At 45.7% G+C, this 26,405-nt stretch overlaps 2 protein-coding genes across 4 annotated transcripts in view; both read right to left on the reverse strand.

The window, feature by feature from the left end:
- LOC134296839 (zinc finger protein 239-like) overlaps window positions 1-9,508 on the reverse strand; it is a 40,449-nt gene extending 30,941 nt beyond the window's left edge. Inside the window, exon 1 of the mRNA XM_062972746.1 lies at window positions 7,666-9,508. The gene's annotated coding sequence lies outside the window, so the exon portion shown is untranslated. The remainder of the gene's footprint in view (window positions 1-7,665) is intronic.
- LOC103277494 (zinc finger protein 84) overlaps window positions 1-26,405 on the reverse strand; it is a 151,977-nt gene that overhangs the window by 113,097 nt on the left and 12,475 nt on the right. Inside the window, exons 2-3 of one of the 3 annotated variants that reach the window (XM_062972752.1) lie at window positions 21,569-21,691; window positions 12,673-17,449 (exon numbers count right to left, since the gene is read on the reverse strand). The exons of 1 other annotated variant lie outside the window; for it this stretch is intronic. In XM_062972752.1, the coding sequence (XP_062828822.1) occupies window positions 15,522-17,171 (1,650 nt within the window). In that variant the 5' untranslated portion in view covers window positions 17,172-17,449; window positions 21,569-21,691 and the 3' untranslated portion in view covers window positions 12,673-15,521. Of the gene's footprint in view, window positions 1-12,672; window positions 17,450-21,568; window positions 21,692-26,405 lie in introns of those variants that run through there. One more of the 3 variants, XM_062972753.1, reaches the window with a different exon arrangement.

The following is a 26,405-nucleotide window of genomic DNA, read 5'->3' on the forward strand; positions in this document are numbered from 1 at the left end:
ATTTAAACTGTTTTTAAAAATCCTTTACCAGATCCCAATTGGTTTCTTTCTTTGGTAGTCCTTGGTTTGGAGATAGCCAATAGGTAAGTCTGTCCATATTCATGATCTCTGTGACTTTGTTCAACCAGTCTTCTTTTTTCGGAATCTCACTTTGTCTCCACTTCCTGGCGTATGTTGTCCTGGCAGCCGTTACCAAGAAATTCAATAGGATCTCTTTATTTTTTATCATGATCTAGATCTAACATACCCAATAAAAATATTCAGGTTCTTTTTTAATCTTTATCTTGAGGATTGATTGTATGGCTTCATTTACATCTTTCTAAAATAGTTGGGCTTTCGGACAAGTCCAACATAGGTGAAAGAAAGTGCCCGTCTGTTGTTTGCATTTCCAACATTTTTAGCCAATTCTCTCTCAAATCATATGAATATGTATATTTAAGGGTCTGATTCCAGACTTACTCCCAACTTTTTAGTTGAATCTGATGACTGACATTTTGAGCCCATTTCACCATACAGTCTTTTATTAGTTCTTTTTTCGTGGCCCACTCAAACAGTTTTTATGTGTTTTCGCTACCTTTTCTGAGGCTGCAGGGGTTCTTCCTCTGTGTGTCTTTTTGAGCCTTCTGCTTCATCGCTCTGTCCGTCCTCCCCTCCGTCCGTCCTCCCCTCCTTTCTTTGCAGGCCCCTCTGCCCTCCTCTTCCTGCCTCCAGACAGGACTTACATCCTTACCTCCATTCCTTTGCTCATGAATTGGGGGGGGGGGGCAGTGGATGTGTTGCAGCCAACCTAGGCTTCACGTATTACCTCCAGCTCCACAGTGTGATGTGTCTGTTTTCAAAAATTGGTTGTTTAAAACCATTAGCTTGTGTTCCCGAAACACAATTGTTTAGGTTTTACTGTTTTAAACTTTTCTTATGAATGGCCCATGAGTTGTAATTTTTTTTAAAAGCATGATAATGCAGACCTGAAGACTAGAATGACATCACCATCTGCGTTAGATGGGCTTTGAAGAGGAGGGCATCCCATAATGGGGAGACCGCAGAAGAGAAGGCCCTCTTCGTTTCCACTGGTGCTCCTATTTATACAGACTCCATTTCCATGTAACATTGCTTTTAGCTGCAACCTCTTTCCGGGCTATCCCAATCTAGTCACAAAGAAAGCTAATGTCATACGCTTCACCCTCTAGACCTCTCTATATTTACTCTTTTCTCATATTATAATTCTATTTTTTTAAATCCTTATTCCAGAAATCCCTTTTTGAATTTCACATGGCTTGGTTAGGCTTCCATTTGCAATCACTTGTGCCATCTGTCAAGTGCAGTGGTTCCCAACCTTTTTTTTTTTTTGACCAGGACCCACTTGACCAGGGACCACTTAGACCGGGGACCGCTCTCCAACATAAGTACCAAAAGGGTTACAAATCAGTTTTTGGTCAACATTAGAGTCGGTTTGGTTATTTGCACTGGATAGACCACATCAGCTCTAGTTTCTGATACAAGACATCCGCCACCCAGTAGTCACCATCTGCTTGTCACAAGAAATATAATGTGAAGATTTGATATGAAATATGGGTTGAATGGAATTCAATGAAAGAATGAATGAATGAGAGTCAATAATTTTGGAGACACCATTCAAAAAGATTAAGGCCCACAATAACTAAATAATTAACTACCTGTTTGCTGGACTGTAATTAAAACCTGCTAACAAGAACTGAAAAAGTAAAGCGTGATAAGAACTGTGACAAAGATAAGATCAATGTTTACAATGTTAAGAAGGAAGTCAACACAAGGCTAACATCGATCATGAAGAGTCAACATCTGGCCAAGAAACTGAGATGGAATCAGGATATTCCAGGATGAAAGATGTCTATCATTCATTACAATTTTGGAACATCCGCTAAATATTGCTATATAAGTGACCACGTGACATTCCAGAAATTGTGTCAGACAGCAGAGCTGTTTACCCGCCATGCTCTGGTCCACGGGAAGGACAGAGATGTTGTATGCCTCCCTTTCTCAAGGGAAGAGGAAGGAGTGTGTTTTGGAGTCATTTTACGTTGCAGGGAGTCAGGTTCTGCTGTATGGAAAACAGGGATCTGATCCTTGGCATTTTGGAGTTTTGGCATTTTGGGTTTATGGAAGTTTTGGAACTGTGCGTTGGCAGGCTTCAGGGAAGCTGGGTCTGGCCTAACAGGTGTTCTTCTCCAAGGAGGGAGAAAAGGATAGGGTAATATTTGGATGGATGAGAATGAATGAATATGTGGATATATGGTGTGAATGCTGAGTAAAAATGTAATTCCTCTTTTTTTTTTTTGGTTAGGCAGTGTAACAGTAAGTTGTTTGTGAATCCAATGTAGTTACATAAAATCTGTATGTCCAATGTCGTTCTTCGTATAAAAGTTCTGTAAAAGTTTTGATATACCCCCTCACAATGAAAACTGCAATAAAAAGAACCTTTGTTTGAAAAGTGTACACAACATGCTCGCCCACAGAAAACCCATAATTCATAATCTAGAGCTGATGTGATCTATCCAAGGCAATTTTCTGAATCAGCACCTCAAATAACCCCCGGAACAGGCCTAAAAAGAAAGACACCAAAAAAATTTTTTTGGTTGGGCTGTGTTATTATCCATGGATTTTGTTAATACTCACGTTAAAAAAAAGAAGGGGAGGGGGCTGAGGTTGGGAAAAAAACAAAAGGCGGAGTGTGTGACCCAATAAACTGTTCCTATCTATATTTTATAAATGCATTTTATGAATGTTATATGTAAGTTAATTTTTTAACTGATTTATAGTGTATTGTACTGTTTTTATATGTCTGTTTTATTGTAAGCCGCCCTGAGTCCCCTGTTGGGTGAGAAGGGTGGGATATAAATATTGTAATAAATAAATAAATAAATTTAATAATAACAATAACAATAGTAGTAATAATAACAATAACAACAACAACTTTGGAGGACTAAACGGGGTCTTACAAAGGGCTACTTTCCCATTACAACTCTTGTGTTTGGCAATAGGAGCTAATAATAATAATAATAATAATAATAAGTAGTAGTAGTAGTAGTAGTAGTAGTAGTAGTTACTTTGGGGGACTCTCCTTCTTCTCTCTCTCGCGCGCTCCCCTCCAAAGGCATCAAGGAAGCTGCGATAGGGCGAGGGCAACGGCGCTGGCTTCCTCCCTTCTCTCCCTCTCCTCCAACGGTGGTACGCACCCCTGGCCACAGACCCTATTTTAGGTCTCACTTTCATGGGTTGGGAACCACTGGTGTGAAGCAAGTGTGAATGTTGCAATTACCAAGCTTGAAGAGCGCTGAGTAGCTATGAAGCTGCAAAATCAATACCCCTACTGATTGATTTTGCAGCTTCATAGCTACTCAGTGCTATTCAAGCTTGCTAACTGCAACATTCACTCTTGCTTCATCACACAAGGGTTCTTTGTCCCACCCTGGACATTTTTCCAAGGTATACATACACCCTACTTGCCTTCCAACAGACCTCTGAAGATGCCAGCCACAGATGCAGGCGAAACATCAGTAGAGAATGCTACTGGAACATGGCCATACAGGGCGAAAAGCTCACAGCAACCCATTTTCAGATGTTGTTTATAAGTCTTAATTATAAGTCTTATTAATAGAATTAATATGTGGGTGCTTCTTGGGATTTTATGCCAATATGTATTTGTTTTTTTGAAGGCATTGAATGTATGCTGTTGTTTGTTGGAATCCGCCCTGAGTCTCTTTGGGGAGATAGGGCAGAATAGAAATAGTTTATTATCACCACCACCACCACCATCATCAACATTCAGATCTAAATAACTCACTGCAGTAGTAACCTGTGCCCATACTTTTCAAATAAAGCTTTGTTTGAGGCTGCAAAGGCCTGCAGCTGGCAAACAATGCTTTTCCTCTTTCCTTTGTCGGCCTTTGGGCAGAAAGTGCAGGCCTTGCTAAGCAGACACATAGCCATCGGTCTGTTTCAGCATGCTAAAGTCTTTCCGTGAGGGACAGAGAGAGACATAGGCTCCTTCCACACAGCTGAATAAAATCCCACACTATCTGCTTTGAACTGGAATGTATGGCAGTGTGGACTAAGATAATCCTGTTGCAATCAGATCACGTGGATTGTCCGCTTTGATCACCTGAATTATTTGGCAGTGTAGAAGGAGCCTTAGCTTTGTGGGTTTTAGATTTTTGTTAGATGTAGAGGTTTTAGTGCTATACTGTACAATACAAAATCTGCATAGACACACACACTATATTCTTTACTTCTGAATAATTTCTTAAAGAAAGTCAAGATGTGGGGACCTCGTTTTCTCCTGCTGCAGAGGAGAGAGAGGGCCCAATACAATGAAAACGCACGTCTTGTGCTCTCTATATTTTAATCTTTGTTCGGCATGTTTTCATATACATATTTTGTAGAAATATGCTTGGACTACAGCAACGCTCTGCATGGGGCTGCCTTTGAAGATAGTTCAGAAGCTTCAACGGGTTCAGAGATCGGCGGCCAGACTGCTAACAGGAGCTCCGTACAGGGAGAGATCCACTCCCATGGTGTGGCAGCTCCATTGGCTGCCAGTCTGCTTCCAGGCTAAATACAAAGTGCTAGTCATTACCTTTAAAGCCCTTAATGGCTCAGGTCCAGGCTATTTGACCGATTGCATCTCTTCTTACAAACCAGCCTTGCTCTTGATCCCACCCTCATCTCAAGTATAGCTGGTGGGAACGGAAGAAAGAGAGAGAAGATCTTCTCCATGGTTGCCCCCCACCTCTGGAGATCCCTTCCTAAAGAAATAAAGCTGGCCCTCTTCCTCCTCTCCTTCAAAAAACAACTGAAGACCTAGTTACACCCACTAGCACAGGGGTCCCCAAACTAAGGCCCGGGGCCGGATGCGGCCCTCCAAAGTCATTTACCAGGCCCCCGCCCATAGTTTTAGACTTAGGCTCGCCCAAAGTCTGAAATGACTTGAAGGCTCACAACAACAACAACAATCCTAATAAACTTGACTATCTCATTGGCCAGAAGCAGGCCCACATTTCCCATTGAAATCCTGGTAGGATTATGTAGGTTAAAATTGTTTTTATTTTTAAATATTGTATTGTATTGTTCTTTCATTTACTAATATTGTGCTATGGTAATAATATCGTATATTGTGTACCTATATACATATAATATTGATAATAATATTATAATGTAATACAATATAATACTAATAGTAATGCAATATAATAATATTAATTATATATTATATATTAAATGTAATATTATTAATAATATTACAGTATAGTGGTATAGTACAATATAGTAATATATAATGCTAATATTGTGCTATGCTAATAATATAATATATTGTATGTACATACAACCTGGAAACTGCTCTGAGTCCCCTTTGGGATGAGAGTGGGTGGGGTATAAATGTAGTAAACAAACAAACAAACAAACAAATAATTGTTATTGGGGGTTTTTTTGCACTACAAATAAGACATGTGCAGTGTGCATAGGAATTTGTTTGTTTTTGCTTTTAAATGATAATTCGGCCCCTCTACAGTCTGAGGGACCATGAACCGGCCCTCCACTTAAAAAGTTTGAGGACCCCTGCACTAGCACATGGAGAGGAGGAGGATTAGACAATGAGAGATCAGTACCGAGCCCTTGGTTGAGAACTCTTTTGTATTGGACTCTCCCCGTCCATGCCAGCCCAATAATAATAATAATTATTATTATTATTATTATACCCCTCCTCCATCTCCACGCAGGGACTTGGGCCAGCTAACATGGGGCCATGCCCCAATAACCACAGTAAATTAGGATAAAATACATACAGAACAAAAAGAAAAGCATCTGCAAGAAAATTTAAATAGAATAAAACACCATTTCAGACAGTAATGTAATAATTAAATAAAAACCACCATATAAGAGCAAAACAGTGATTTAAAATAATAAGAGAACTGGGCAAAGGTGCGAGGAGTATACAATTAAAATTCTAATGAGGTAGATAATGAAGTGATGCAGTATTAACTGGGAGATTCGGAGATGGGGTAAGCGAAAAAATAATTACCAACTGAAAGGGCAAAGAGACAATGACTGTGCTGGCTGAAAGGTCAGCAGTTCAAATCTGGTGAGCTCCGTCTGTCAGCTTCAGCTTTTCATCGAGAGAAGCCTCTCACAAGATGATAAAAAAATCAAACATTTGGGCATCCCCTGGGCAACGTCCTTGCAGATGGCCAATTCTTTCACACTAGAAACGACTTGCAGTTTCTCAAGTCACACACAAAAAATCAAAACCAAATATCATAAGATTTATGAGTAGCCTACAGTCAAATCGGTTTAAGCATTTTGAGATTAAAATTTAAAGAATCCAAGACCATACTAAACAACGAAACAATTCAAAAGTTGAATAATGTAAAAGTTACAGCAACCTGAAAGACCTGGAGGCTGGAATTCCATCAACATCTGCATCGGGTGGGCTTTGAGGGGGAGGGCAATGCACAAGGGGGGAGGTCACTGAAGAGAAGGCCCTCTTCCTCATCCTCACAACAGAGTATGGTTCCCTTTGGCTGGCGCTGAGGAAAGGGCACCCCAAGGAGGGAAAAGAACGTGTCCCCAAATATTCCTAACTGCTCAGAGACATTATTCCTATGGTTTTTTGGGGGGTGGAAGATCCATGGGACATGCTTTAAAGCTAGAGAAATCTGAATACAAACAAGGAAGAATCACAGCATGCAGTCAGACCTCCGTATCCACAGGTTTCCATGAGATACTATACATTGCATTCCCATACATTCTGTTATTTCAGTTTAAGTATCTGTCTATAATTCTCAGAAGGGCTTGGTTTAACCTCCAATTTCCTAGTAAAGCTGAATCATTGTGTTCCGAATGATCCATTTGAAAAAGAGTGTCATCAATATAAAAAGTCTGGAAATAGTCAAAGCAACAGGAGCCATGGTGGCACAGTGGCTAGACTGCTGACCTGAAGGTTGGCGCTTTGAATCCGCTAGACGGAGTGAGCTCCCATCTGTCAGCTTTAGCTTCCCATGCGGGGACATGAGAGAAGTTCCCTCAGGAGGGTAACACATTCGGGCGTCCCCTGGCAATGTCTTTGAAGATGGCTGCTTCTCTCACACCAGAAGTGACTTGGTTTTTTCCATGTCAGGAGTGACTTGAGAAACTGCAAGTCACTACTGGTGTGAGAGAATTGACCATCTGCAAGGACGTTGCCCAGGGGAGGCCCGGATGTTTTCATGTTTTTACCATCCTTTTAGGACGCTTCTCTCATGTCCCCGCATGGAGCTGGAGCTGACAGAGGGAGCTCATCCATGCTCTCCCCGGGTTGGATTTGAACCAGCAACCTTCAGGTCAGCAACGCAACCTTCAAGTCACAAGGCTTTAACCCACTGCACTGTGTAAACCGTGCACTGTGTAAATCCTTATTGGAGATAGAGCGGTATATAAATAAAGTTTTGTTGTTGTTGTTGTTGTTGCGCCACCGGGGGCTCCACCAGAGGCGACTTCCCTCAGTTCTCTTCTGACACAATAAAATAACACAAAACAATAATGTTTCTGTCTGGCCTGTTTGTGCTCATGGCTCGAGGCAGGCTGCAACACGGCAAAAAACACACTCACCGAAAGCGTTCTTTCTCACTCTTTCACAGGCCTGGCCACACTCACCGGAGGGAGGGAGGAGAGGAGTCCGCTCCGAGGAGGGAGGCCCTGAGGGAGGCCAGGCCCAAACACCCGGATGAAGGCAGGCAGGCAGGGCGGGAAAGGAGGCCCACGCGAGGCCCAGGCCTGGAAGGGAGGGCGCCCAGGACAAGGCCCCGCTCCTCCCTCCGGAAGTGAGCTCAGAGGGAAGGGCGTCGCGCTCTCCTCCCCTCCCGCCTCTCTGGGAAGCGGAGGCCTCCCTCTCGCTCGACTTCCGCCCGGACTGGACATGGCGGCCACGAGGAGGCGCCCATAGAGGGGCGGGGCTTAGCCTTCAAAGAACAGGCTGCAAAGGGGGAGCCAGGCAGGCAGGCAGGCAGGCGGACGGAGAAGAGGCCTCTTGGGCTGGCTTCCTTCCCTCCCTCCCATCTCCTGGGACTCCATCCCCCAGAACCCCCTTGGCCCTTGGCTCAAGGCAGCAGAGGCCTCTGGGAGTGGAAGTGAGAAATGGGAAGGAGTGGGCCTGGGAGAGTGGAGGGAAGGCCTCCCTTGGACTACAACTCCCACCACAATCCCTGCAGAAGGGCCTGGCACCAGGGATGGGGACTACAGCTCCCATCATTGAGACTTCTGCGCCAGCTGCGCCCATCCCTTGAGACGCCAGATCCGGCCATGGCAGTCCAGCCTCAGTCGCACCCCGCTTGGACTACTGCCACGCTCTCTGCCTGGGGCTGCCTTTGGAGACAGTTCGGAAGATTCAGCTGGTTCAGAGTGACTGACAGGAGCCCCTTCAGGGGCAGATGCACTTCCATGGATGGCAGCTCTACTGACAGCCGCTCTGCTTCCGGGCTACATACACAGTGCTGGTCACTACCTTTAAAGCCCGAAACGGTTTGGGTCGAGGCTACTTGACCGATCGCATCTCCTCTTACAAACCAGCCTGGGAAGTGCGGTCAGCAGAGGAGGAGGAGGCCCTGCTCTCGGTCCCACCCCCATCCCAAGTAGGGCTGGTGGGAACGAGAGAGAGAGAGGCCTTCTCCGTGGCCGCCCCCACCTCTGGAAGCCCCTCCCTCAAGAAATGAAGCTGGCCCCTCCCTCCTCTCCTTCAAAATGCAACTCAAGACCTACCTACCTATGCCCACGAGCCTATGGAGAGGAGGCGGCGGAGAAGGTAACGAGAGATCAGTCCCAAGCCCTTGGTTGGGAACCATTTCGCCAGCCCAATGACCATCGTTTGACTAGACAACCAACTCACACTGTTTTGTGACCGCTAGTTAGCTGTTTTAAATTAAGGCGGATGTTTGTTTAGATTTTACGTTATTATGCAATTTCGTTTGACTAGGCGTAGTTTAATTTATTGGCTTTAATTTGATGTGAGATTTGAATGTTGTTTTCATAAGCAGGGTTTCTCTGGGATTTTATGTCAGTATTTATTTGTTTAACAGAGACATTGAATATTTGCCGTTGTATGTTGGAAGACGCCCCGAGTTCCCTTGGGGAGATAGGACGGAATACAAATAAAGATTATTATTATTATTATTATTATTATTGTTGTTGTTTCAGAGGGCCCAGAGTTCGAAGCTCCCGAAAGCCTCAGGAGGACCTTGCAACTGTACCCCAAACTTTATCAAACTTAAACCTTTCAATAAACGAGTGATATTTCAGGGTATGCTGTATTAATATTATATATATATCAAATGTCTTGTGAAGGCCCCAGAGGAGCAGGAAAGACTTTATTTATTTATTACAATACAATAGAGTCTCACTAATCCAAGCTAAACGGGCCGGCAGAAGCTTGGATAAGCGAACAACTTGGATAATAAGGAGGGATTAAGGAAAAGCCTATTAAACATCAAATTAGGTTATGATTTTACAAATTAAGTACCAAAACTTCATGTTATACAGCAAATTTGACAGAAAAAGTAGTTCAATACGCAGTAATGTTATGTTGTAATTACTGTATTTACGAATTTAGCACCAAAATATCACGATATATTGAAAACATTGACTACAAAAATGGCTTGGATTATCCAGAGGCTTGGATAAGCGAGGCTTGGATTAGTGAGACTCTACTGTACTTGTATCCCGCCCTTCTCACCCAATAGGGGACTCAGGGCGGCTTACAATAAAACACGTATATAAATATAATACAGCTCATTCAATCAATTAAAATTAAATACATTAAACATTCCTAATGGCATCAGGGCAGCGGACAAAACAACAAAATTACAGGGCCCCCAACCTCGAAATTTGACAACCCATCATCCACTGCTCTAAGGTTGATACAACAAAAAGAAAAAAAAATAAAGTCTTAATTACAGGGAGAGGAATAATAGTTTTTATCCAATTGCTGGAGCCCCCGGTGGCCTAGGGGATAAAAGCCTCGTAACTTGAAGGTTGGGTTGCTGACCTGAAAGCTGCCAGGTTCGAATCCCACCCGGGGAGAGTGCGGATGAGCTCCCTCTATCAGCTCCAGCTCCATGCGGGGACTTGAGAGAAGCCTCCCATAAGGATGATAAAACATCAAAACATCCGGGCGTCCCCTGGGCAACGTCATTGCAGACGGCCAATTCTCTCACTCCAGAAGCAACTCCGGTTGCTCCTGACACGAAAAAAAAAAAAAATCCAATTGCTGCCAGTTTGAAGTATAAGCTCCGTCCACTTGGTCTCCTAGCAACCTACTCAGCCCAGGGGACAGGCACAGTTAGGCCTCAGGCTTCTTCCTCACTGCCTATAAAATACAGATTATCTGCTTTGAACTGGATTATCTTGACTCCACACTGCCATATAATCTACTTCAGTGTGCATTTTATCCAGCTGTGTAAAAGGGGCCTCATATAATCCAGTTTTAAGCAGACAATATAACATTATCAATATACAGTAGAGTCTCACTTATCCAACATAAACAGGCCGGCAGAACGTTGGATAAGTGAATATGTTGGATAATAAGAAGGGATTCAGGAAAAGCTGATTAAACATCAAATTAGGTCATCATTATACAAATTAAGCACCAAAACATCATGTTATACAACAAATTTGACAGAAAAAGTAGTTCCAGCGCAGTAATGCTATGTAGTAATTACTGTATTTACAAATTTACCACCAAAATATCACAATGAATTTAAAACACTGACTACAAAAACATTGACTGCTAAAAGGCAGACTGCGTTGGATAATCCAGAACATTGGATAAGCGAATGTTGGATAAGTGAGATTCTACTGTAATATGAAATAATTACTGTGATAGAATAATACAGAACAATGTAATCTCTAAAACCAGGACAGTAAATAAAGAGCAACATCTGAAAGCAGGGAAATTGGAAATTCCACAAAGGAAACAATCAGGGCCAGCTAACACCTCCCAAGAAAGGATTCTTCCAGAAAAGAAGCTGAGAAGGGAGTGAAGCAGTGTGTATTACCAAAGTCATTATTATTACTATTATTATTATTATTATTGTTTTGCTGTGAACTGTGAAAATGAATACAATCTGGCTCCAACTATTCAAAAACACTGAAATCTGAATATATAAAAATTACTGTGGTATAATAAAACAGAACAATACAATCTCTAAAATCACTAAATAAAGAACAACACTCTGAAAACAGGGGAATTCCACACAGGAAACAACCAGGGCCAGCTAACATCTCCCAACAAAGTCTGGCAAATTCTCTGTTTTCTGAGGGCCACAGACAGTAGAAGCACATAAAATATCGCAAACACCACTCTGAAAACAAGGGAATTCCAGAAAGGAAACAATCAGGGCCAGATAACACCTCCCAACAAAAAATTCACTCAGGGAGGAAACAGCCAGGCTTTAAAGCTGCAAGGCCATTACATGCTAATCATTTTCCCTAATTGCAGCATTCATACTTGCCTCCAACAGACAAAAAAATCAAAAATATTGTATATTCACAACCTTTAGGAAATAATATCCCTTGATGGTGCAGCGTGTTAAAGCGCTGAGCTGCTGAACTTCTGGACCGAAAGGCCACAGGTTTGAATTGGGGGAGCGGAGAGAGCCCCCACTGTTAGTCCCAGCTTCTGCCAACCCTAAAGTTCGAAAACCCGCAAATGAGAGTAGTTGAATAGGTACTGCTCCGGCGGGAAGGTAACGGAGCTCCATGAAGTCATGCCGCCCACATGACCTTGGAAGAGTCTACGGACAACGCCGGCTCTTCGGCTTAGAAATGGAGATGAGCACCAACCCCCAGAGTCAGACACGACTGGACTTAACGTCAGGAGAAAACCTTGACCCTTGACCTTAACTACCACCAATTCCTCAATACTTTATTTCCCAGACCACCAGACTTCGCCACAGCAACGCGTGGCCGGGCACAGCTAGTATTCATATAAATATACAACTGGCACATTTGGAGTCTAAAAACTGGGTCTGTCATTGAGTTCTAAAAGGTGTGGTAGTGATTGATGCTGCTGCTCTTGCTTGAAAGCCTGGTCCCACAACCAGGTCTTAACTTTCCTGCGGAAAGATAGGAGAGGGAGCCTCCCTGGCATCATTTGGGAGGGCGTTCCACAACCAACTTTAGTCCTGAATACTAGTCCTGAAGCCTAAGCATGGGAGTCCTAAACTTTCGAGACTGCTGGACTCTACTTTTCAATGACCTTGCTAACGTTTAGACTTAGAAGATGAATGTTTAATTGTTTGAAAAGAACAATACACTCAGCTGTAGCTCTGTGTTTGCTATTCCTTGCCCTTTTCTCCTCAATGGGACATGCTTCCAATTATCGACTCTCTTGTCCCGTCGGCCTTTTTCCCCTCCAAACTAAACACACTCATCTCCCTCAGCCATTCCCTAGAGTCCTTCTCTGGACACATTCTAGCATCCCAAACTCTTGCTTGAATTGAGCTGCTCAGAACTGGACACAGAGTCAACTAAAACTTACTCGGATCTAGACATCATGCTCCCATTGGTACAGCCTAGAATCACATTGGCTTTTTAAAGCTGCTCTATCACATTTTATTTAAAAAAAACATTTTATTCAAACACAGAAAAAGAAAAACAAATCAAAGCATATTTACACAAATTACAATTTTGGCATTTAATTTTTTTTACACAAATTACAATTTTGGCATTTAATTTTTTTTACACAAATTATAATTTTGGTACCTTTTAAAAAAAAGGACTACTTAACAAATATAAAGGGAACAAGGACACACACTTTGCACAATAAGAACAAAATTAATGGACCCCACACCACAGTCTAGAAACCTCTCACTCACTATATGATTATCTGTTTATCTCCTTTCAATACTGTTCTGTACTCTATACTTCATCAATTTAGTTAATGTGTCCATCTGAACTGATTCATGAATGTACATCAGTCGTTGTCATCATTCTTTGCCTTCCATTCCCTGCAGTTAGGGAGATATGTTGTGTATCCTAATGGACCCTTTGCCAAAGGTGGGGATTAAACAGTCCCAAATACCAAAAATGATTCACTGTAAGCAATGATAATTGCACATGAAGCGTGATGGTCTCTTGTTCCAGGGCTCTCCTAGTATAAACTCTGAGGTTTATTAAACAAACACAAGATAAGCCAAGACCATATTAACTTACAGGAAAACTGAAGTCTTTGGTCCGGCTAAAACAGTGGTTGCCAACCTGTGGTCCGTGGGCCACCAATGGTCCGGAAGAGCTTAAATAGGGTCCATGGCCTCACCATTACTACACCATTGCGATGAGAGCGAGTAGTCTCGCAAAACCCTCTTATAGTGCCGAGGTTTATTGAATATGGTTTTCTGTGGGCGAGCAGATGGCGACTACTGGGTGGCATGTGTTCTGTATCAGGAACTAGAGCTGATGTGGTCTATCCAATGCCATTTTCTTAATCATCACCCCAAATAACCAAACCGAATCTAAAGTTGACCAAAAACTGATTCGTAACCCTTTTGGTACTAATGTTGGAGAGTGGTCCCTGGTCAGCTGATCCCTAGTTGGAAACCACTGGGCTAAAAATAATGCAATTGGAGCAACACAGTCGAAGGAACAAGGAACACAAGTGCAGGTCAAGAGTCCAATTAATGCAGACAAGTCGAGTACTGCAGATCCAGGTCAGGAGCAAAAATAAACAAGACCCAAGGATACAGACCAATAGTCATATGCCAAGAGTTCATTAAGCAGATTTCATCAAATAACAACCAAGATATCAAGAGTGCAAACCGAATTTAGAGTCCCAAAATCAAGCCAGCAAGTCAGGGATACAAACAAAGTCCAGTCCATAAACGAAACCAGGACGTCAGTCCAGAATTTAGAGTCAATGATTCAGTATACAACAAAGTCCAGAAAAAGGTTACAGGTACAGAACTAGAGCCCAAAATAATAATAATAATAATAACAACACTTTATTCATATTCCGCTCTATCTCCCCAAAGGGACTCAGGGCAGATCACAGTCCACACAATACACATGCACAGCAAACATTCAATGCCGTTGAATGAAGCAGAGCCAAGACATGAGTAAGGAGTATGAAGATATGATGTTATCTGCAACCAAAGAGCCATTCTTTTTCAGAACCTTTTATCCCGAGATCTCAGCTGCTGCGCATTTCAGCAAATGTTCACAGATCATCATAGAAGCCTGCGATGGGTCTCCTTGGGGAGGAAGTTAGGTGAATCCCTTCGAAGCTTGCTTTATTTATTTCGTGTCAAAAAGCATTGCAAACAATTTCATTTTAAAATGATGAAAAAAAGGAAATCACAAGCAACTAAATAGTTTTGGACTAAAAGCGGGCAATAGCAACCGCATTGTCCGTAGCTTTAGACAACTCCTCCTCCGTACATGAGGCAGGGCATTGTGGGCTAGCATACATATGCGGAGTTGTTTGTTCTGCTCCACAGTCACACAAGGTGGAGGATTCCTCCAGGTAGTGCCATCTTGCCAAGTTGTCTTTAGATCTGCCCACTCCGCTTCTGAGTCTGTTCAGGGACTTCCAAGTTGCCCATTCTTGGTTTGCCCCTGGAGGAAGGAAGACCCTCATGGGGGGTCATCCAGTTGGGATTGCCAGGTTTAGCTGCCCAGAGGGACACCCTTGCTGTTGCTGGAGGAACATCAAGAGGAGTGGTGGTTCTCATGAAGCCCTTCCTTGATTTGAGTCTGGTGGGAGGAGGCTGATAGTCATGCAGTGGGTGGCTTTCACAATGTTCGACCTTATTTCTCTCACCATTAGCAGCAACTTCCCGTCGCACGTCAGGAGGAGCAATGCCAGCTAACTTGTAGAGTTTATCAACAGGTGTAGGTTTAAGGCATCCCGTGATGATTCTGCATGTTTCGTTCAGTGCTTTGCATGGGCAGACTTGTGCCAGACAGGACAGGCAGACTCAGCAGTTGAGAAAGACAAGGCCAGGGCTGATGTTCTTATTAATTGTGGGTCTGCACCCCATGCGTTGCCAGTCATTTTCCGCAGGATGTTGTTGCGCGCAGCTACTTTGTGCTTGGTGTTCATGCAGTGTTTCCTATATGTTAGTGTTCGATCTAAGGTGACACCAAGGTATTTAGGATGGAAACAGTGTTCGAGCTCTTGGCCGAAGTTCGAAGCTTGCTGCAATCCTGAGAAAAGAGCCCCTCTGAGTGACACCTGCTCCCAGTAGTCGTCAGCCAAGGCCACACAAACTGCAGTTCTGGGGGAGAGAGAGCAAGGTGCTGGCCTTCCTCTTTCCTTGCAGTGCTTTTTTAGAGAGAGCTCGGAAACTCAAAGGCCCGTCTCCTCTAGAGGTACATGAGTTCTGTGATGTCTACTGTATGCTGAACTTTTTCTAAAGCTCTTTTCACATTCGGTACATTTATATGGCTTCTCCCCTGTGTGGGTCCTTTGATGGAAATGCAGATGGTCACTCTGACTGAAGCCTTCTCCACATTCTATGCATTTATATGGCATCTCCCCTGTGAGTCTTTTGATGGGAATGTAGACTGCCACTCCAACGGAAGCTCTTTCCACATTCCATGCATTCATATGGCTTCTCTCCTGTGTGCTTCCTTTGATGGGAACGTAGATTGTCACTCCGACGGAAGCTTTCTCCACATTCCATGCATTTATAGGGCTTCTCCCCCGTGTGGGTCATTTTATGGGAACATGGACTGCTTCTCTGACAGAAGCTTTCTCCACATTCCATGCATTTATAGGGCTTCTCCCCTGTGTGCTTCCTTTGATGGGAACGTAGGCTGTCACTCCAACTGAAGCTTTCTCCACATTCCATGCATTTATATGGCTTCTCCTCTGTGTGCTTCCTTTGATGGGAACGTAGGCTGCCACTCCAACTGAAGCTTTCTCCACATTCCATGCATTTATATGGCTTCTCCCCTGTGTGCTTCCTTTCATGGGAACGTAGATGTCCACTCCGACTGAAGCTTTGTCCACATTCCATGCATTTATGTGGCTTCTCCCCTGTGTGGGTCCTTTGATGGGAACGCAGATTGCCAATCTGACTGAAACTTTTTCCACATTCCATGCATTTATGTGGCTTCTCCCCTGTGTGCTTCCTTTGATGGGAACGTAGACTTCCACTGTGACTGAAGCTTTCTCCACATTCCATGCATTTATGTGGTTTCTCCCCCGTGTGGGTCCTTTGATGGGAACGTAGATGGCCACTCTGACTGAAGCTCTTTCCACATTCCATGCATTTATAGGGCTTCTCCCCTGTGTGGGTCCTTTGATGGGAACGCAGATTGCCAATCTGACTGAAACTTTTTCCACATTCCATGCATTTATGTGGCTTCTCCCCTGTGTGCTTCCTTTGATGGGAACGTAGACTTCCACTGTGACTGAAGCTTTCTCCACATTCCATGCATTTATGTGGCTTCTCCCCCGTGTGGGTCATTTTATGGGAACATAGACCGCTTCTCTGACAGAAGCTTTCTCCACATTCTATGCATTTATAGGGCTTCTCCCCTGTGTGCTTCCTTTGATGGGAACGTAGGCTGTCACTGCGACTGAAGCTTTCTCCACATTCTATGCATTTATGTGGTTTCTCCCCCGTGTGGGTCCTTTGATGGGAACGTAGATGGCCACTCTGACTGAAGCTCTTTCCACATTCCATGCATTTATAGGGCTTCTCCCCTGTGTGGGTCCTTTGATGGGAACGTAGATTGGCACTGCGACTGAAGCTTTCTCCACATTCTATGCATTTATGTGGTTTCTCCCCCGTGTGGGTCCTTTGATGGGAACGTAGATGGCCACTCTGACTGAAGCTCTTTCCACATTCCATGCATTTATGTGGCTTCTCCCCTATGTGGGTCCTTTGATGGGAACGTAGACTGCCACTCTGACTGAAGCTTTCTCCACATTCCATGCATTTATATGGCTTCTCCCCTATGTGGGTCCTTTGATGGGAACGTAGACTGCCACTCTGACTGAAGCTTCCTCCACATTCCATGCATTTATAGGGCTTCTCCCCTGTGTGGGTCCGTTCATGTCTAGTAAGAGAACTTTTCCAATCAAATTGTTTCCCACATTCCATACACTGATGCAACTTCTCCCCTGTGCGTGATTTCGGATAGGGAGGTAGAGGACTTGCCATTCTTTTATATTTATAATTCAAATATTATGCCAGGGGTTCACAGATAGCACAGTCTTTTTATTGCTGTAGCCTTCTGCTCGCTTTCCAAGCCTCTTTTTTTCCCATCACAATCTTCTTTCCTCCTCTTAACTGCATAGGGTTGTAGCTTGTAATATATTTTTCTACTACTTATTTTTCTTGTTGTCATTGCTGTGTATCTTGAAGTCACTTTAGACTTAGAGCACTCCTCGGGCAAAGCTCTCACGCTGTGTTCTTTGCAGAACTTGTTCAGAAGTCACCTGCCAGAGAAAGAAAGGAAAATCTCTTCAGGAGTTGAACAGAGAAGATCTCATGGAACATGAAGCACAAGACTCGTGCTGTAACAAACCCAGCGGAAGAGGGACGGTGCCCAATGCCTGGTGACAAATACTTTAACACTTGCCCAACAATGAACAATCCCTCCTTAGGTACAAAGGGGACAGTGCCCAAAGATTCTCTGCCTAAAATAAAATACAACCCTACCGATTAAACTCCTGCAATGCAGCAAAGCTGCAGGTATAACAGACTGAATTAAATTATTCTCAATGTCTTCTAGAGATATGTGTTCAGCCTTATATAAATTACTGTAATAATGTTTAAAAGCCTGTTGAATACTGATATAATTAATTAATATTTTATCTTCATGTTGTATCTTAACAATGAGTCCCTTCAGGGTAGAGAAAGGTGGGGTAGATAGCAATAAAATTATATTATTGAGGCATCAGTAGGTTAAATGTTTTTGAATATTTACATACAACTGGAATTTAAGATTTAAGACTGCCCAACTCTGATTAAATCATTATTTTAACCTCCTTCGATGTAAATTTGCTTCCAATAATCACCATAGCTTATTTTCAGTATACATTTTGGGGGATATGCTGTGTGTAAAGGAATAAGGAAAAGTGGAAAAGACAAGCACCGAGGAGGAGAGGAATGTAGCACTGTATCAAGAGGAGGAAAGGAAGGTGCACACTGTGTTGAGAGAGGAGGAGAGGAAGGTACACACTGCACCAAGAGAGGAGAGGAATGTACGTAGTGCGTCAAGAGGAGGAAAGGAAGGTGCGCACTGCATCGAGAGAGGAGGAAGGTGCGCACTGCGTCAAGAGAGGAGAGGAAGGTGCACACTGCACCGAGAGAGGAGAGGAAGGTGCACACTGCATTGAGAGGAGAGGAAGGTACACACTGCACCAATAGAGGAGGAAGGTACACACTTCACCGAGAGAGGAGAGGAAGGTGCGCACTACGTCGAGAGAGGAGAGGAAGGTGCGCACTGCGTCGAGAAAGGAGGAGAGAAAGGTACACACTGCACCGAGAGGAGAGGAAGGTGCACACTGCTTCAAGAGAGGAGAGGAAGGTGTGCACTGCACCGAGAGGAGAGGAAAGTGTGCACTATGTCAAGAGAGGAGGAAGGTGTGCACTGCATCGAGAGAGGAAGGTGCACACTGCGTCAAGAGAGGAGAGGAAGGTGCGCACTGCATCGAGAAAGGAGAGGAAGGTACACACTGCACCGAGAGAGGAGAGGAAGGTGCGCACTGCATCAAGAGAGGAGAGGAAGGTGCGCACTGCATCGAGAAAGGAGGAGAGGAAGGTACACACTGCACTGAGAGAGGAGAGGAAGGTGCACACTGCATTGAGAGGAGAGGAAGGTACACACTGCACCAATAGAGGAGGAAGGTACACACTTCACCGAGAGAGGAGAGGAAGGTGCGCACTACGTCGAGAGAGGAGAGGAAGGTGCGCACTGCGTCGAGAAAGGAGGAGAGAAAGGTACACACTGCACCGAGAGGAGAGGAAGGTGCACACTGCTTCAAGAGAGGAGAGGAAGGTGTGCACTGCACCGAGAGGAGAGGAAAGTGTGCACTATGTCAAGAGAGGAGGAAGGTGTGCACTGCATCGAGAGAGGAAGGTGCACACTGCGTCAAGAGAGGAGAGGAAGGTGCGCACTGCATCGAGAAAGGAGAGGAAGGTACACACTGCACCGAGAGAGGAGAGGAAGGTGCGCACTGCATCAAGAGAGGAGAGGAAGGTGCGCACTGCATCGAGAAAGGAGGAGAGGAAGGTACACACTGCACTGAGAGAGGAGAGGAAGGTGCACACTGCATTGAGAGGAGAGGAAGGTACACACTGCACCAATAGAGGAGGAAGGTACACACTTCACCGAGAGAGGAGAGGAAGGTGCGCACTACGTCGAGAGAGGAGAGGAAGGTGCGCACTGCGTCGAGAAAGGAGGAGAGAAAGGTACACACTGCACCGAGAGGAGAGGAAGGTGCACACTGCTTCAAGAGAGGAGAGGAAGGTGTGCACTGCACCGAGAGGAGAGGAAAGTGTGCACTATGTCAAGAGAGGAGGAAGGTGTGCACTGCATCGAGAGAGGAAGGTGCACACTGCGTCAAGAGAGGAGAGGAAGGTGCGCACTGCATCGAGAAAGGAGAGGAAGGTACACACTGCACCGAGAGAGGAGAGGAAGGTGCGCACTGCATCAAGAGAGGAGAGGAAGGTGCGCACTGCATCGAGAAAGGAGGAGAGGAAGGTACACACTGCACTGAGAGAGGAGAGGAAGGTGCACACTGCATTGAGAGGAGAGGAAGGTACACACTGCACCAATAGAGGAGGAAGGTACACACTTCACCGAGAGAGGAGAGGAAGGTGCGCACTACGTCGAGAGAGAAGAGGAACGTGCACACTGCGTCAAGAGAGGAGAGGAAGGTGCGCACTACGTCGAGAGAGGAGAGGAAGGTACACACTTCACCGAGAGAGGAGAGGAAGGTGCGCACTGCGTCAAGAGAGGAGATGAAGGTGTACACTGCGTCGAGAAAGGAGGAGAGGAAGGTACACTCTGCACCGAGAGAGGAAGGTGCGCACTGCGTCAAGAGAGGAGAGGAAGGTGAGCACTGCGTCAAGAGAGGAGAGGAAGGTGCGCAGTGTGTCAAGAGAAGAGGAAGGTGCGCACTGCATTCAGAGAGGAGAGGAAGGTGCACACTGCATCAAGAGAGGAGGAAGGTGCGCGCTGCGTTGAGAGGAGAAAAGGAAGGTGCGCACTGCATCGAGAGAGGAGGAAGGTGCGCACTGTATCGAGAGAGGAGGAAGGTGCGCACTGCGTTGAGAGGAGAAAAGGAAGGTGTGCACTGCGTCGAGAGGAGAAAAGGAAGGTGCGCACTGCGTTGAGAGGAGAGGAAGGTGCGCACTGCGTCAAGAGAGGAGAGGAAGGTGCGCACTGCATCGAGAAAGGAGAGGAAGGTACACACTGCACCGAGAGAGGAGAGGAAGGTGCGCACTGCGTCAAGAGAGGAGAGGAAGGTGCGCACTGCATCGAGAAAGGAGGAGAGGAAGGTACACACTGCACTGAGAGAGGAGAGGAAGGTGCACACTGCATTGAGGAGAGGAACGTACACACTGCACCAATAGAGGAGGAAGGTACACACTTCACCGAGAGAGGAGAGGAAGGTGCGCACTACGTCGAGAGAGGAGAGGAACATGCGCACTGCATCGAGAGAGGAGAGGAAGGTGCGCATTGCGTCGAGAAAGGAGGAGAGAAAGGTACACACTGCACCGAGAGGAGAGGAAGGTGCACACTGCTTCAAGAGAGGAGAGGAAGGTGTGCACTGCGCCGAGAGGAGAGGAAAGTGTGCACTGTGTCAAGAGAGGAGGAAGGTGTGCACTGCATCGAGAGAGGAAAGGGAGGTGCGCATTGCGTCAAGAGAGGAGAGGAAGGTGCACACTGCGTCAAGAGAGGAGAGGAAGGTGTACACTGCGTCGAGAAAGGAGGAGAGGAAGGTACACACTGCACCGAGAGAGGAAGGTGCGCACTGCGTCAAGAGAGGAGAGGAAGGTGTGCAGTGTGTCAAGAGAAGAGGAAGGTGCGCACTGCATTCAGAGAGGAGAGGAAGGTGCACACTGCATCGAGAGAGGAGGAAGGTGCGCACTGCGTTGAGAGGAGAAAAGGAAGGTGCGCACTGCATCGAGAGAGGAGGAAGGTGCGCACTGCGTTGAGAGGAGAAAAGGAAGGTGCGCACTGCGTTGAGAGGAGAAAAGGAAGGTGCGCACTGCGTCGAGAGGAGAAAAGGAAAGTGCGCACTTCACCAAGAGAGGAGATGAAGGTGCGCACTTCGTCGAGAGAGGAGAGGAAGGTGCGCACTACGTCGAGAGAGAAGAGGAAGGTGCGCACTGCATCAAGAGAGGAGAGGAAGGTGCGCCCTGTGTTGAGAGAGGAGAGGAAGGTGCGCACTGGGTCAAGAGAGGAGGAGAGGAAGGTGAGCACTGCGCAAGAGAGCAGAAGAGGAAGGAGAGCTGGGTTGCTGTGCGGAGAGCTGAGGGTCCTGGCAGGAAAGCACCCAAGTATAAGCCGAGGGTGGCTTTTTCAACTCCCAAGTCCGCCTCACCTTTCTGCACCTGCAGGTTCTTTTCCACTTCAGCCTGGAGCCTCTTCTGCCACTCCCACCCTGCAGCCTCCCTCCTTCCGCAGGACAGCCTTCTCTGCCGGGGGAAGGGTCCGGGTTCTGAGTCTGGAGCCATTTCCATAAAGGACAAAGCAGTCAAAAAGGGCAACCATAGTTCAGCAGATCAGTAGTAATAATAGTAACAACAACAACAACAACTTTATTTATATCCCGCCACCATCTCTGAGGGGGACTCGGGGCGGCTCACAAAACACTCAAGGTGTGACACAAAATACAACAAGTGTAAAATAAAACATAGATAATAAAGAGTCAACACAACATCATAAATTCACAGTACCCCCGGTAAAAACAATAAAATACAGCAGTATTTGACCTCAGAATAGTAAAGTGCTAACAAAAGAGTCTAAAGGTCCTCATATGTATTATAAGAGAGTCTAAACATGAACAAAGGCTTGTCAGAATAGCCAGGTCTTTAAATGTGTGCGGAAGGTTGGGGGGGGGGCTAGCATGATCTCACTTGAAAGGGCACTCCAGAGCCAAGGGGCCACCACTGAGAAGGAAGGCCCTCTCTCTCGTCCCCACTTAAGATGGAGGTGGGACCAAGAGCAGGGCCTCCTTCTCCGGTCGATCTTAAAGCCCATGCCGGTTCATAAAGAGATACGGTCTCGAAGACAGGTTGGACCCGAAGCGTAAAGGGCTTCATAGGTGATAACCTGCACTTTGAATCAGGTCCGGAAATTCATTGGCAGCCTGTGGGGCTGCTTTAATAGGGGCATGGTGTGCTCCCTATAACCAGCTGCTCTTTGTTACACTCTCAGCACTTACAGATTATTCATGAAGCACTTGCGGCCTTTTACTGCTGCAAAGAGAAATATGGCCACCTGCCAAATAGTAGAGGCTCCTCCTTTGGGGCTTTTAAGCAGAGGCTGGATGGCCATCTGTCAGGGTACTTTGAATGCAATTTTCCTGCTTCTCGGTAAAATGGGGTTGGACTGGGTGGACCACGAGGTCTCTTCAGACTCTAGGATTCCATGCTCCATTGCCCTTCTGTCATGATCAGACAGTAGAGAGCTGCGAGACCAATTTAGGGTTCTTCCTGGCCAATTGGTGAGTAAAGGGGATATTAGCCTTGAGGGAGAAAAGGAAGAAAGGGGAGAAGGGAGGGAGGGAGGAAGGGAGGTGCCAATGACACAAACAACACAAGGTGCCAATGACACAAACAACACACTCCCAGTGCAACTGGCATCCCCAAAGCACACTTCTGAAGGAAACTAGCACATATCAAAACATAGCGTGTGACCATCCAAGTGCCTTGATTTTCCTTGACTCACACATCTCTCTATCTATCTATCTATCTATCTATCTATCTATCTATCTATCTACCGTATCTATATGTTTGTTTTTATTTATTTATTTATTTACTGACTGTTTTTATATACCACTTTTCTCACCGGGGGAGGGGGGGGGGGGGAACGGGACTCAAACTGGTTTATAACATAATCATGGGAAAAATTCAATGCCTAACATACATATAAAATAAGATGACAACAAGGCTGATCTGAGATGGCTTTAAACAATTGATTTTAAAGTCGAAATAATCTGATTTTAGTTTTTGTGTATTTTTATTTATTTTATATTCCGGCATTATGTTCCGGCATGAGTTTTATGTTCCGGCATGAGTCCCTTTCATGGTGGGAAGGGTGCAATATAAATGCTTTAAATAAATAATAAATAAGTAAAACCAAATCATAAAATCTAAAAAAGAAACATAAGTATTCATTAAAATCAATAAGACCATTAAACATAGATCAATAAGACCATTAAACATAAAGATATAAACATTTAGACATGAGAACATAGAATTAAAACACCTCATATAAACATTAAAATTACATGATCCAAAGCTCATGATGGGCCATTGCAATGGTCAATTTCACATTTGCCATATTTATATCTTGCACCGCATAATACTGTATGCATATATGTACGTATCTGTGAAAGAGACACACGCAAGGCTGTTCCTCCAGAAGAGCCCCTTTCCTTCCTTCCTTCCTTCCTTCCTTCCTTCCTTCCTTCCTTCCTTCCTTCCTTCCTTCCTTCCTTCCTTCCTTCCCTCCCCTGCTGCAGAATAATAAGGAAGATAAAAGGCACTGGCTTCAATTGAAGCAGAAAGGCCTTCCTTAGTCTGCCCTGCAAAGGTTTGCGGGTCCCACGTTGTGGCTCTTTGTGTTGGGGGACCGGGGGTCGCTTCCGGCTCTTATCATTAGACAGATTAATTGTTAATGTTAGAGAGAATGTTTCATAGGTCAGTTTCATACAGGAATAAGACACACGATGCTTGTGGAACCTGAAGCACCGACCGGGAGGCAGGTCACAAAAGACAGAAGAGAGGAAGGAAAGAAGGAAAGAAGGAAGGGAGGGAGGGGAGAAGAGAAGTCTTACTCCCAGGGCAGCTGGCCTCCCTAAAGTACAGTTTTGAGGGAAACAGCACATTTGCAAACAAAGCGTGTGACCAGGCACATCCAAATGCCCTCATGTTCACTTACACACAAACACACATATCTATTTATCTACCTACCTATTTATATGTTAGTATTTATATATTTACTAGCTTGGGGACCCAGTGGTGGCTGGGTTATTAGAAGAAGGCATTGTTTATTTTGGGACGTTAGGTAATATCCTAAGTTTGGTCCAGTTTGGTAAGGGTGAACTACAACTCCCAGATGTCCAGGGCAATCGCCTCCAAACTCCGCTTGTATGCACAGTTGACCATGTTCGGTCTGTGAGCCAGGTTTGGTCCAGATTCATCATTGGTGGGGTTCAGAGGGCTCACGGAATACATGGGAACTATAACTCCCGGAGATAAAGGTCAGTCACCCGCTAAATCCACCAGTGTTCCCAGTTGGCCATGTTGGGTCTGTGAGCCAGGTTTGGTCCAGATCCGTCACTGGTGGGGTTCAGAGGGCTCACGGAATACAGGGGAACTATAACTCCCGGAGATAAAGGTCGGTCACCCCCTAAATCCACCAGTGTTCCCAGTTGGCCATGTTGGGTCTGTGAGCCAGGTTTGGTCCAGATTCATCATTGGTGGGGTTCAGAGGGCTCACGGAATACAGGGGAACTATAACTCCCGGAGATAAAGGTCAGTCACCCGCTAAATCCACCAGTGTTCCCAGTTGGCCATGTTGGGTCTGTGAGCCAGGTTTGGTCCAGATCCGTCACTGGTGGGTTTCAGAGGGCTCACGGAATACAGGGGAACTATAACTCCCGGAGATAAAGGTCGGTCACCCCCTAAATCCACCAGTGTTCCCAGTTGGCCATGTTGGGTCTGTGAGCCAGGTTTGGTCCAGATTCATCATTGGTGGGGTTCAGAGGGCTCACGGAATACATGGGAACTATAACTCCCGGAGATAAAGGTCAGTCACCCGCTAAATCCACCAGTGTTCCCAGTTGGCCATGTTGGGTCTGTGAGCCAGGTTTGGTCCAGATCCGTCACTGGTGGGGTTCAGAGGGCTCACGGAATACAGGGGAACTATAACTCCCGGAGATAAAGGTCGGTCACCCCCTAAATCCACCAGTGTTCCCAGTTGGCCATGTTGGGTCTGTGAGCCAGGTTTGGTCCAGATTCATCATTGGTGGGGTTCAGAGGGCTCACGGAATACAGGGGAACTATAACTCCCGGAGATAAAGGTCAGTCACCCGCTAAATCCACCAGTGTTCCCAGTTGGCCAGGTTGGGTCTGTGAGCCAGGTTTGGTCCAGATCCGTCACTGGTGGGGTTCAGAGGGCTCAGGGAATACAGGGGAACTATAACTCCCGGAGATAAAGGTCGGTCACCCCCTAAATCCACCAGTGTTCCCAAGGCTGTTCCCCCAGAAGAGCCCCTTTCCTTCCTTCCTTCCTTCCTTCCTTCCTTCCTTCCTTCCTTCCTTCCTTCCTTCCTTCCTTCCCTCCCTCCCCTGATGCAGAATAAGGAAGATAAAAGGCACTGGGTTCAATCCAAGCGGAAAGGCCTTTCTTAGCCTGCCCTGCAAGGGGTCACGGGTCCCATGTTGTGGCTCTTTGTGTTGGGGGACCGGGGGTCGCTTCTGGCTCTTATTATTAGAAAGAGTAATTGTTAATGTTAGAGAGAATGTTCCATAGGTGAGTTTCACACAGGAATAAGACACACGATGCGCATCGGGCCCGAAGCACCGATTGGGAAGCAGGTCACAAAGGACGGACGGACGGAAGGAAGGGAGGAAGAGGAGAAGAGAAGTCTTACTCCCAGGGCAGCTGGCCTCCCTAAAGTACAGTTTTGAGGGAAACAACGCATTTGCAAACAAAGCGTGTGACCAGGCACATCCAAATGCCCTCATGTTCACTTACACACAAACAGACGCATCTATTTATCTACCTACCTATTTATATGTTAGTATTTATATATTTACTAGCTTGGGGTGGTGGCCGGGTTATTAGAAGGAGGCATTGTTTGTTTTGGGAAGTTAGGTAGTATCCTAAGTTTGGTCCAGTTTGCTCAGGGTGAACTGCAACTCCCAGATTTCCAGGGCAATCGCCTCCAAACTCCGCTTGTATGCACACTTGGCCAGGTTGGGTCTGTGAGCCAGGTTTGGTCCAGATCCGTCACTGGTGGGGTTCAAGGTTCTCTGAACACGGGTGAACTGGAACTCCTGGGTGTCAAGGTGAGGCTGCAGATTTGGCCAAGTGAGCTCTGGGTGCCTCGTTGGGGAGACTCAGGCTGGAGGGCCGAGGGAGGGAGGGAGGGGGCGGGGGGAGGTGCAGTCCCCTCAGGCCCCGGGCCTTCTTCCCTCAGGGGCGCC

This window comes from Anolis carolinensis, chromosome 2 (assembly GCF_035594765.1).
Source record: "Anolis carolinensis isolate JA03-04 chromosome 2, rAnoCar3.1.pri, whole genome shotgun sequence".
Lineage (NCBI taxonomy): Eukaryota > Metazoa > Chordata > Lepidosauria > Squamata > Dactyloidae > Anolis > Anolis carolinensis.